This window comes from Meriones unguiculatus, chromosome 10 (genome assembly GCF_030254825.1).
Source record: "Meriones unguiculatus strain TT.TT164.6M chromosome 10, Bangor_MerUng_6.1, whole genome shotgun sequence".
NCBI classification, from domain to species: domain Eukaryota; kingdom Metazoa; phylum Chordata; class Mammalia; order Rodentia; family Muridae; genus Meriones; species Meriones unguiculatus.
This window is the reverse complement of record NC_083358.1, coordinates 15,249,176-15,262,383: the sequence shown is the minus strand read 5'-3', so window position 1 is coordinate 15,262,383 and position 13,208 is coordinate 15,249,176. Positions and strand designations below refer to the sequence as shown.

Sequence of the window (13,208 nt, the reverse complement as noted above, 5' to 3'; positions counted from 1 at the left end):
TTTCTCGTATCAGGTTGTCCAGACAAAAGCTTTGGATCCAAGTGTAAGAGCCCACTAGGTGGGTTTCAAGGATGTATGAGACTCATCTCCATCAACAACAAAATGGTAGATCTGATTGCAGTCCAGCAGGGGTCCCTTGGTAACTTCAGTGACCTTCAGATAGACTCATGTGGTATCTCAGACAGGTAAGGACAACCTGACATCTCCCCATTGACCTATTAAAAAAGTTGATAACAAATATATATATATATATATATATATATATATATATATATATATATATATATGTATATTCATTTTTGCTGTTACACCAGAAATGAACTGTATCTACATTGAATATGAGCAAATGTAGCAACTGCTTTATAGAACACATGTCAAAAAATAATATTAAAGATAGATACAATATATGTGACAGTGTTAATTAGATAGAAACATGCTAAAACTTATAAAACTCATGTTGTTATGGCTTTATTTCTTTAAATTATGTGTGTGTGTACATGTGTATAAATATGTATGTGTGTGTTTGTGAGTATGAGCTCATACTTATGCCATGATATGTATGTACGTGGAGGTTTGGGGACAACCAGGGTATCCCTTCTACCTTGTTTAAGACAGGGTCTCTTTCTGTCTGGACTATGAGTTTTCAGGGACTCTCTTGTCTTCACCTCTGAAGCTTCTGCATGGATTTCCTGACATGCTACCATGTTGTACCCATATAGGTTATGATACTCTAAACTCAGGTCATCTTGCTTTTGCAGAAAGCAGTTTAACCACTGGGCCATTTTCCCTGCCCTGCTATAGTTCCAGATGGTCATAAATGTACCAAAGCTATGTCATTAAACTCAATACACTATGTCACCCAAATAGTTAAAGTGGCATTAGGTACTAGTAAATCAGGGACCCATGTGAGTTATCAAGCTGGCTTTGGTAACCCCGACATTTGGAGTTATCCAGAGGCAGGGAATCATGACTTGTACCTAATCTAGTGTTCACCATCACAGCTTGTTACTGTCTTCTATGTGGGAGCAGGAGAATCACTTCCCTAGGAATGCTTAGGGCATTGTATTGATCAAGGTGTGAGCATGACCATAGAAACTCAGCAGGAGCATGGGCACAGGGCATAGCAAGGCAGGAGTCAAGAGTTAATTGTAGAGCATGGGAAACTTCTGACATAACCAACAGTTAGTAGTAATTAAAAACTGTAGGTAGGCCTGGGCAGCTGCAGTGAAGAAATCACACCAGCCGTGCTTTGAAACCATGGCTGCAAATTTTAATTACCGAGTTTGATGGAATGTCATGCCATTGCAGTTTTAAACCTGTACACCAGACCCAGAACTAAGTGTCTAATGCTTATGGGTGTTTGATGGAATCTACCCTCCCAAAGTCTTCACAGTGACAGTGTGAGAAAGAGGAAACCCGATGCATGGAGAAGTTAAGTTGGCTAAGAAGGCATGGAGCCCATGAAAGCCAGGAAGTCAGAATTGCATCCCTTCCATGACAGGCAGCATTGTGGGTGCACATTAGCATTATGGGTGGTGAATCTTTCACCCGCACATAACAAATGGATCATTTAACGGTTTAATAAATTATAATTTAAAATATGTGTTAATATTAAAAATTGTCAGAAACTTAGTACAGTACAACCTTTTTTTTTTTTTTTTTTCTTTTTAAAAAAGTGTACCTGGGTGGAGTTTTTCAGAGGACATCTACGGTAGGCTCTTGTCCTGTTCCCCCTTCTTCAACCTCTCCCAGTGTCTATTCTATGTGCTCTTCTGAATGAGAATTAAGCATCCTCCTTAGGGTCCTCCTTGTTATTTAGCTTCATTAGGTCTGTAGATTTCAGTATGGTTATCCTGTATTAGATGGCTAATATCTGCTTGTAACTGAGTATATTCCATGCGTGTCTTTCTGGTTCTGGATTACCTCACTCAGGATGATCTTTTCTAGTGCCACCCATTTGCCTGTAAATTTCATGATTTCCTTGTTTTTAATAGCTAAGTAGTATTCTATTGTGTAGATGTACCATAACTTCTGTATCCATTCCTCAGTTGAGGGACATGTGGGTTGTTTCCAGATTCTGGCTATTATTAATAAAGCTGCTATGAATGTAGTTGAGCAAATGTCCTTGTTGTATGACAGAACGCCTTCGGGTATATGCCCAGGAGTGGTCATTGGGTAGTGCTATTTCCAATTTTCTGAGAAAGTGCCAGGTTGAACTCCAGAGTGGTTGTACAAGTCTGCACTCCCACCAGCAATAGAGGAGGGTTCCCCTTTCTCCACATCCTTGCCAACATGTACTGTCACTTGAGTTTTTGAAGCAGATGCTGAGACTCATAACCAAACTTTGGGTAGTGTGCAGGGAGTTTTATGGAGGAGCGGGGGATAGAAGGACCCAGAGGGGACAAGGACTCTACAAGGAGACTAACAAGGCCAACTAATCCAACAAATCTGGGCCCAGGCATGCCTGCAGAGACTGATGCCCCATCCAAGGACCAGGCATGGAGAGGACCTAGACCTTCTGTTCAGATATAGCTGATAGGCAGCTCGGTCTTCCTGTAGGTTCCCTAGTAAGTGCAGCAGGGTTTATCTCTGACATGGACTCGGTTCCCTGCTCTTTGATCACTTCCCCCTGGTGAGGCGGCCTTGCCAGGCCACAGAGGAAGAGGATGCAGACAGTCCTGATAAGACTTGGGCTAGGGTCAGATGGTAGGAGAGGAGGGCTCCTCCTTTCTGTGGACTAGGGGAGGAGGATGGGGAGAAGAAGGAGGAAGGGTGGGACTGGAATAGGGCTGCAATCTGGATATAAAGTAAATTATAAACATTTTTAAAAATTATAAAGAAGTGTAACTGAGTTTAAGTAGGATTGAAGTTATACATAAAGCCATACAATGACACAGCTATCCAGTCATAGATACATGGCCCTTCATGCATGCACTTTAAACTTTTACGGTCTCTCCCCTCCCTCTCCCCCCTCTCACACACACACACACATTCATTCTCAGTCACATGACTAAAGCCCCTCACACACTCACACATGCACATTTCCATGCACTTGGGCCATCCTCCTGCTTTTCACATACACACGTCTTCCTTACACAGTCACCCGGTACACTCTCTTCTGGAAGTGATTTCTTCATCCTCTGAGGACATGAAGCAGGGTCACCCTAAGTCCAGAGACTCTGAAGGCCAAGGGACAAGGGCAGAATGACAGGATTAGCAGCTGTCCTTGTCCCCAATCTGGAGCAGACTCTTCTAGGTTGCAGGTGTGAGCATTTAGGTACTATCAAGGTGCCTAGACCTTTGCCACGATCTTTAAGAATATCAAGAGACCAGTAAAAGTCACTATCCCAGCCATTGACACAACCTATCATCTGTGAGTGGTAGGTATATGATTAGTCTGTCTGTCTGTCTCTTTCTTTGGTTTTCAATACAGAGTTTCTCTGTGTAGCCTGGCTGTCCTGGACTTGCTCCACTTTGTAGACCAGGCTGGCCTCGACCTCACAGAGGTCCTCCTGTCTCTGCTTTACTAAGTGCTGGGATTACAGGCATTAGCCACCCCACCCAGCTGTATGTGTAGTCTCAGATGACATCAGGCTACAGAGATTTCTTATAAGAACTAGGAGAATGTGTTCACAAGATCCATCAGGGTGACCCCAGTCACCCAGCACCTACTTCCTTGCTTTACCAGCTCCATGCTTTGCGATTCATAGGCAATGGCTGATTGTTGGCCTGTCACCCCAAGTGTTCTTCCAGCTAGGCTCATCTGGTCCCTCTCAGTGAATGAGTTTCTCTCTATAGTCCTCTGCTCATGCACTCCTCTTTTCCGTGGAAGCCCATAAGCCCATAGAGCTTCTCTGTGCTCTCGTGTGGTTTTATTCTTTGGCTTGGTGATAATCATTCTATCTCTTGTGGCACAGAAAGTACAGTTTGTGGGGAGTAGATTGGTGAGTGGGTTGTACAAGGAGAGGGTTTTCATTAGTTATTGTTCTGAGGACGTGAGACCTACAGGTAGTTAATGTTTAGTTCCCTTGAATGTGATAATGTTCTAGATCTAAATTCAATATCATTCATTCCAGCCAAGCATTATATCCCATGAAAGCCTTTGAAATTGAAATTGTGCTGGACAGAGGATCTGGCTAAATGAAAATTCTGCCTGTCACTTCAGGTTTGGGTATGTTGATGGATGTGTTTGTTCACAGTCACATGCAGTGAAAATAGTGGTGGAAATGTCGAGGAGAAGGATTTAGAAGAATGAGAAAATGGGCTGACGGATTGTTTTTAGGTTGCATGGGAATGGATGGCAAAGGCAGAAGTGTACAGTACAATTGTTCTGAGCCCTTGGTGAGAACAAGAGCCCTGCCATGCAGCACAGATTCCCATAGATTACAAGATGGCAGACATCATCATCTGATGAACTTAGGAAGAGTCACAGTTCAGTCTTGCACGTTTTACTTGCAAATGTGAAAAGCCTCATCTGATGAGTGTGCATTGAGGACAGTAAAGGGGGTCAGTTAGCGTTTGGATGAAGATCAAAGGGAACAACCCATGCACCAACAGTGTTGAGACCTCTTAAGGAAAGGTCACCTCTCTCCTTTTCTGATTTGATTATAACCTAAGATGGCTACTGTTTTAATAGTTTTAAATGTTCTTTAATTTTTACTAGATTGTCATTAAGTTGAAATACTTAAAAATTAAATAAGTTATGACAGTGTGTCAAATGGGTTCCTCCAAGTCTGTAAGAATACTAAAACATGTGTAAAGTTAATGGGTACAGAGGTAGATACACATTCTTTATTTTTGGATCCCCTAAAAGCAAATTACAAAGACGATTTGCTTTAAAATTGTTTCTATGTGCTAGGTCCAGTGGCACAAGAACTGAGAGGGGATACAGAGGCAGTGGATCTACAGAGTGAGTTCCAGGGCAGCTAGAGCTCCAGAATGAGACCCTGTATCAGAAAACTCCCCCACTCCCCTACACAAAAGCTTGTATTTGTGAACACAAGGTCATGTTTGCAGTGAGATTTTTTTTTTAAGACTCTGAGACTACAGGTGACCTCTCTTTTTCTGTTGTGGATTGTTTTGTCCCGTGAGCAGTGGACATCTATTTTTTAATCAAGGAAAAAAAAATCAATAACACTATTTTCAGTTAACATTGGAAAAAGCCTATAAGCAAAACATCAAGTTTCCTCTTCAGCTCTGATAAAGAGGAGGCAGAAAGCCCATCACAAATATGTTCTGGCAGTCTCTGTGGTTTTTATTTTTTTATTTAATTGAAAATGGATGAGAGCATTGGAAGCCTTGTTCTTAATATATTATTCATTCTAAACTCTGAAAGGCATTGGTAGTCTGATCAGCTAAACTAGAAGTTCACAATGTCTTTTGTTCATGGCACTTTACCTGTGTTAAGGAAATTGTCCCAATAGTGCCTCTAAACCAAAAGATATCACTGACATTTTCATTTAAAAAGTGATGTTAGGCATGGAAAGATGGCTCAGTCTATAAAGCAGTTACCTCACTGGCATGAGGACTTAGCTCAGATCCACAGCACTTCTGTAAAGGGCCAGGCATAGTGCATACCTCTGTGACCTCAGCATTTGGTTGCGGGGGTGGGGGTGGGGTCAAAGTCAAGCTGACCCTTGAGGCTCATTGGCTAGCCAGTCTAGCCCAGTTGATGAACCTGGGTTACGTCAGAGACCCTGTCTTGCAAAAATAAAGATGTGACCCCCCAAAATAAAGACCCCATGTCACTCTTTGGTCTCCACACATACCTGCACAGATGTGCATTTGCATTTACAGACAAACACATGCATACACCATGTGCACATATCACACGGACCACACACATACAGAATTTTTAAAACATGTGATGGCAGCTGCAGTGGGGAGACATAGCCCAGCACTGCCAAGAGGAGCCTAGGAATACCTTAGGGACCTCCACTTAGGTAAATCTAGAGTTTTGACTATTTATGAAAATAAGCATTATAGAATTTAAAAAAATATATTTATAATTTATTCATTTTATAACCAGATTGTAGCTCCCTCCCTCATTTCCTCCCAGTCCCACCCTCTCACTCTCTTTTTTCCCCCTTATACCCCTCTCCTAGTCCACAGGAAGGTATAGCCCTCCTCCCCTACATCTGACCCCAGCTTATCAAGTCTCAGCAGGACTTCCTGGATCCTCTTCCTCTGTGGCCTGGCAAGGTCACCCTACCAGGGGGAAGTGATCAAAGAGCAGGCAGCAGAGTCCATGTCAGAGATGGCCTCTGTTCCCCTTACCAGGGAACCCACAGGGAGACTGAGCTGCCTATCAGCTACATCTGAGCAGGGAGTCTAGGTCTTCTCCATGTGTTGTCCTTGGTTGGTGCATCAGTCTCTGCAGGACCCCCTGGGCCCAGATATATTGGTTTTGTTGGTCTCCTTGTAGTGCTCCTATCCCCTCTATGTCTCTTTATTGTCCCACTCTTCCATAAGATTCCCTGCACTCAGCCGAAAGTTTGGCTGTGAGTCTCAGAATCTGCTTTGATCCCCTGCTAGGTGGAGTCTTTCAAAGGACATCTATGGTAGGCTCCATCTGCAAACTTGTACAACTTCTTTGGAAATCAGTCTGGCACTTTCTCAGAAAATTGGGAATAGTGCTACCTCAAGACCCAGCTATAACTTCTGGGAATATACCCAAAAGATGCTCAGCTGTGTTCATAGAACTTTTATTCATAACAGCCAGAATCTGAAATCAACCTAGATGTCCCTCAGCCAAAGAATGGATACAGAAATTGTGGTACATTTACACAATGGAATGCTACTCAGCTATTAAAAACAAGGAAATCATGAAATTTTCAGGCAAATGGATGGAACTAGGAAACATCATCCTGAGTGAAGTAACCGAGAATCAGAGTGGTACACATGGAATATAGCAGATTTTAGCCATGTAATACAGTATAACCACACTAAAATCCATACACCTAATGAAGCTAAATAACAAGGAGGACCTTATAGAGAATGCTTAATTCTCATTTAGAAGGACAAATAGGATACCTGAAGCAATTGAAGAGAGGGAAGGGGATGGAAGCGTAACATTATAGAAGTTTTTAAAAATTAAAACCATGTTTTTGTGTGTGAGTATTCATGTATGTGCATGCATCTATGTTGCTCACGTGGAGGACTGAAGACAGTTTGAAAGAGTCAAATCTCTTCTACCATGTGGATCCCAGGGGATCAAACTGAGGTCGTCAGCCTTGGCAGTAAGTGCTCTAGCTTCTGAGCCAACTTGCTGGCCCTCTGTATGAAATTCTGATTGTGTCAGTTGTGTTGGAGTTTCTTGACTCTCAATCAGCAGAAAATAACACCAATTTTAGGACAAGGGGCTTCTTTCCTTCCAGGGTCCCTTACTTTCTCCTGTCTTTCCATCCTGGCTCAAATACAGACAATTTAATGAGGATTTAGTTCCTAACAGTTGATTGTCAAAGTGATTATGTCACATGTGTTTGCCATGCAGTATTTATGGAAATTAATTTAGATTCCTATCCTCCTATAGAGATAGGGAATACAGGTTCTGTCCCTGAGTCTTGCATCCCCGCATCTCAAAGGGGCAATCTTCCAGAGTGCTTCCTGGGCCAGGAAACTGGGAAGAGGTTGCAGAAGATTTATTTCTAAAGGGGACCAAGAGATAATTCATAGTTGAATGTTTTCTAATGGAAATTCTCTAAGGACAGGCAGGTCAGAGACTATAGCCTACAAGAAACTTGGCCAGCATTTATCTAAGCTGAGGATAATGTTGGAACTTTGTTAATCCACCAGGGCTATTTCAGACAATGGCAGAAGGTTCCCAACTTCTCCCAAGATTCTCTGATATGTCCAGCACAATCTTTACTATGCCCCTTGGTTGAAAGATATACCCAACCCTTTGATTTCAAAAAGTGCCTGTCTTTCCTGCAAAAACAATGAGAAATATTAGGTAGCTTGGAGTAGAAGAAGTGACTTATCAGTGAAAAGCAAGGTCCAGTTATGGCAAAGACCAGAGTTTGGGTAATGGCATCTATCTCAGGTGGCCTACAACCACCAAAAACTCCAGCTTCTGGGAATGCAACACCCTCTTCAGACACGTGCACTCACACATGAACACACACACACACACACACACACACACACACACACCATTAAAAATAAAGTAAATCCTTAAAAATTGACTAGCTATGTGAGATGACATATATGTTAATCTGCTTCACTAAACAAAAGTTTTATTATCTGTAGCATCATGCCCTCTTCAATAAATATATACAATGGTCTTTTTAAGGTAAAGTGATGCACGTAAATTGAAAGGAAATATTTCAATTGAACAAAATTGTTTAGTCCCTGGACTGCTGACCTATTTGGACCTTGTAAAACCTTTCAAAGTCAAAGTCTAGCATCAGATCATATGATGTGCTAGGCTTATTCTTTTTGTTCCCTGTTGTTTCACATGGGTCCTCTATTTTTTTTAAATAAATTACTCATGATATGGCTTCTCAAATATGGGTTGTGATTAAAAGGAAGTATTGGGATTTAATGTTGGGACTGAGCTACCTCAAGTGGGTAAACCCACAGTTCTTGGTAGTGGTTGAGTAGGGTAGATACTTGTCTTGGAAATTTATAGTAACCAGGGAAGTCCTTGTGAGTTAGGTTCAGCACCAGAGAACACCCAACACTGTTTAGCATGTATGAAAGTATGCTGAGCATTCTTGGACATTTCTAGATGTGTGGACTGAGTGGATAAAGGTAACCTTTCCTCTCCCTTCCTGCTCCTTTTACCCTTTCTCAGTCAGTCTCCCTTCCCATTCTCAAGCAGTATAGTAACTCAGAATGGTGGGATGCTGTTTCGTGTAAGCTTCTGATATTCTGGCTGGTATTGACTCCACAGCACGTGACATAGGCAAAATAAAGAGCTGGAATAAAGACATGTTCATGGTTAATTAGTCAGAACTACTTGAGAATTGGCCAAACCCAAAGGAAATTAATGACCCAAGGATTAGTTCTGTGAGTCAAGTGCCTCAGTACCAGACTGTAACCACATCGGTCATGTGGAATGTATTCCTCACATGGTTGATATCCTTGTTTCACATGACCCTGTATGAGTGACCAATACTCTATGGTGTCTCACCATGAGTAACGGCTTCTTCTCTTTCTTTTAGGTGTTTGCCCAACTCTTGTGAGCATGGTGGCGAATGTTCTCAGTCTTGGAGCACCTTCCACTGTAACTGCACAAACACAGGGTACACAGGAGCCACTTGTCACAGCTGTAAGCCATACACGCCTGCTTGCTCTTCTGCCCTCTGCTTCCTTTGCATTGCTTTCTCTGGTATCTGTGCCTATGGAACACACGTGACCTTATCCTGGAATACACAACCTGAATTTCAGCATCCACTTGGTTTCTAGTTTATCATCAAAGTGGAAATACATAATACAAAACAAGAAAGAAAGGAGTCAGAGAGTTGGACAGGTCAAAAAATATATACAGAAAGCTAAAGATAGTTGAGATGAAAATGATTCATTAAGATGTAGAGTGTGTGAACACCTGTTTCTTGATCTGGATGGCGTTTGACTCAGAACTTTCTAGATGTTCAGTAAAGGTGAAAAATGATCAGTTATGAGGTTCCTTGTTGATATTACACAATGAAGATATCCTCAGAGGCAGTGTTGAACAGGCTGGGCTGGGGTGGATCCTGGTATAGAGATTCACTCAGCAAGAACAATCCAACAATCCAATTGATAAGTGATACCATAAACTGCCTGGTACAGTTTAAATTTGTTTCTTATAGTTTGGTGACTGGAAGTTCAAGTTCATGGGGGTTCAAAGACGTGGCTTCTGGTGAAGGCCTTCCTACTGGTTCACTGTCTGTCATCTTCTCTGTGTTCTCACACAGCCCCAAGAGTACTAGTGCCTTCTATGCTCTCTGGGTCCCATTGCCTATCATGAAGTCTCCACTCTCATGACCTCACCCTTCCCCCAAGAAGTGTTTCCCCTAAACCATCCTACTAAGAATTAATCTTCTTTATGTGAATTTTGGGGTGTTGCAAGCCTTGGGTCTTACTTAAATTCTCCTTAAGATCTGTTTAAGGACGTTGGTGGTAGTTAAGTAGTTAAGTAATCATAGTTAATGTTATTGAGAACTTTCTAAATTCCAAGTGTAGATTTAGTGTTTATGCATGCCAGCTCATTTGAGTCGGACATTTCCCTCTTAGATCAGTACTATTATTGGCCTAGCTAACTCAAGGTATAATTCAGGAATATTAATAAACTTCCCAAGTTTTCTTAAAGAGTGTAGGCAGAATGAGGTTCTGTGAATGACCTCACGGAACCTGAGGTCACACACCATATATTATAAACTATGTACATATTTTTTTTCTCCTGAAATATTCACTTAAGCTGTAAACCTCACTTTTTATTTTTGTGGTCCACTTATTCAGTAAGGGAGCAACCCAAATACCTGTCCTCCATCCCCACTGTTTCATGTTAGAAGTCAGATTCTGTGAAACACAGAAGCAGGAGTTGACTTGAAGCAAGAGCATTCAGTACAAAGTTGACCGCCTGGGGCAGGTCAGCCACAAAGCTCTTTTATTTTGTGGCCCTACTTGAGAAGGGATCAGAATCGTAGGCTCTCAGCCCTGGACACCCTGCAGAGGACACCAAGAAACTTCAGTTCAAGGGCAGGGAGACTGTTCTCAAGAGATCCTGTTGGCCCTACCTGTCCATCAAGAGTCATAGACAGGTATTGGTGATATATACTGCAGTATCTCCTCATATTTTACAATCATGCCTGCTGGAAATGAAGCCTCTCCTAACCTGTCACCAGAAGCCAAATTACTCAACCATGTCACTCAGCTATTGATAGACAGTGTATTTCAATGTTTTAAATGTCATTTACCATCCTTATTAGAAATCTATTGAATGCATTATAATCAACTCTGCATCTTTTACTGTTATTGATAAATGAGTGTAACTATAAACAGTAAAAGCTCTGAGAAGAAACTTGAACAGGAAATAAAAAGGCCATTTGACATGTGGCCCATGATGTGATTCAAAAACTAACAATTAGGTTCTCAAGCAGGCTGCTTAAATGGAGCTGAAGGGCTTTTATGAGTCATGTCCCGAGAAACAGGGTGAGGATGATGATGCTGGTCCTTGTGGAGAGGCAAGATGAAGTCTTCTAAAAGATCCTATTAGAATCTCAGCAGCTGGCAGGCCAAGACAGGGGCATCACGGCTTCTGGGCTAGACTGGACTGATAGGGAGAGTTTGCTTTAAGAAAGAGAAGGATTAAGTTAGAAAATAACCATCCTGTCATAGGTCAGTCAGTGAATATTAAAGCAAAAGTGTTTCTCTCGGGGACTGGAGAGATGACTCATCAGTTAAGCGTGATTACTGCTCTTGCAGGGTATCTGAATTCTGCTCCCGGTGCCCTCTTGAGGCAACTCACAACCTTCTGCAACTCTGTTTCCAAGAGATCCAGCACTTATGGCCTCCAATGGCCCCTGAATCCATGTGCATATACTCAACCACACACCACATACATATAACTAAAAACGATGGGCCTGGAGCCTGGGCTTAGCTCCAGAGGACTTGACTTCAGTTTCCATTACCTAGACCAGTTTTCTAAAACTTCGAGGAGCTCTGATTCTGTGGCCTTTGTATCTGGCCTGGGCCTCTGTAGGCACAGTCACACGTGCATGCATTCACACACATACACACACGGTCACGCACCTTCATGTGATTAAAAATAATGAAAGTAAATCTCAAAAACATATGAGAAATAAATTTTCAAAAGGTCTGTTATCCTCGTGCACGTGTGTGCTCGTGGGAGCACACCTCTATTTCAGAGTTCCATGTACGTGTCTAGCAACCGCTCTCAAGGCATTTATGCTCATGTGCATATGCTCCCTGAGCTATAAAACCAAACATTTTACATGCTCACTTCAGCGCACAAGGCAAATATGGCAACAAACCACTGCGTGCCTATGTCTCCATCTATGTAATTTAAGTAGCCATAAATGAAAGCATCATATTGTAGGGTAATGTGAAGGGAAGGTTCCAGGATTATTTGAGAGATTTGTAGCTTTGCACAAATTAGCCGTGATGTGATATGGTCTAAACATTCATTAACACAATTCTCAAAAAAATTTCAATCGAGTCAGGGGAGGCTACCCAGGGGTTTGTTTTATTTCAGATTTCATGGAATAAAAGACTAATGGTAGTTCCTGGTACATTTGGCTAGGCATTCAATGAGAAGTGTGCATTTCGCAGATGTTAATATCAAACCTTATGCATGGCAGCTATACACTCCTATAATAAAAAATTCAATTACGGATCAAAACACGATGAGACCACTTGGGGGCATATTTCATGTGAATATTTCCTCTGCTTTGAATCTTAATTGCGTTGAATGCTCATTAAATAGCATTAGAGAAGTTTCATAATTACGTTTAAAACTATAGATGAGGAACTTTGCAAATCATTTTTCCCCTTTGAAGAAAAATGTTTACCTTTAGTTAAGTTGATGTGACAAAGTAGCATAGTTTGGGAATTATTTAAAGTGTCCCCATTGCATAATTATTGGGCAACACCCGATTTTCTCTGAAGGTCACACTCCTGTACTTTCACATGCTAGGTTATTACAAGGTGATGTGATAATTAGATATTCTGGGATGGGTACCACAGGATACCACATCATACTTACAAAGGTCTTAACATTTAAATAGCTACCTCCTTTTGCCTAGTTCTTCCAACCATAAAAGTAAGCTAGATTTTCATTTTGATCTAATAATCTCCTTCTCCTTTGGTGATAAAAAACATCATAAAATACAACCTCATTTTTTGTACATTATCTCTTTCATCTATATTAATTTGCAAAGAAAAGAAGGATGGATTTTGTTTTAAAATATAAATGTTACCTGTTCTCTTGACTAGTGCTGCACATAGACTTGGGGATCTATTGTAAATCTTTTTAAAATTTGAGAGATTTGTTTCGTGTTATTTCATTTATGATGTCTTTCTCTTCTCTCTCTCAGCTGTCTACGAGCAGTCATGCGAAGCCTATAAGCACCAAGGAAATGCTTCTGGATTTTACTACATCGACTCAGATGGAAGTGGTCCTCTGCAACCATTCCTCCTATACTGCAACATGACTGGTGAGTTAACATTCTTCCATTTGCTAGCTAAATCTGCTGTAATGGACTAAT

General features: G+C 41.5%; 1 protein-coding gene across 3 annotated transcripts in view; it reads left to right on the top strand.

Annotated features, from left to right (window-relative positions):
• The window catches only part of Cntnap4 (contactin associated protein family member 4), a 291,138-nt gene that overhangs the window by 198,808 nt on the left and 79,122 nt on the right, over positions 1-13,208 (top strand). For all 3 annotated transcript variants that reach the window (XM_060391927.1, XM_060391929.1, XM_060391928.1), the window contains 3 exons: positions 14-185; positions 9,165-9,271; positions 13,038-13,157. In XM_060391927.1, the coding sequence (XP_060247910.1) occupies positions 14-185; positions 9,165-9,271; positions 13,038-13,157 (399 nt within the window). The remainder of the gene's footprint in view (positions 1-13; positions 186-9,164; positions 9,272-13,037; positions 13,158-13,208) is intronic.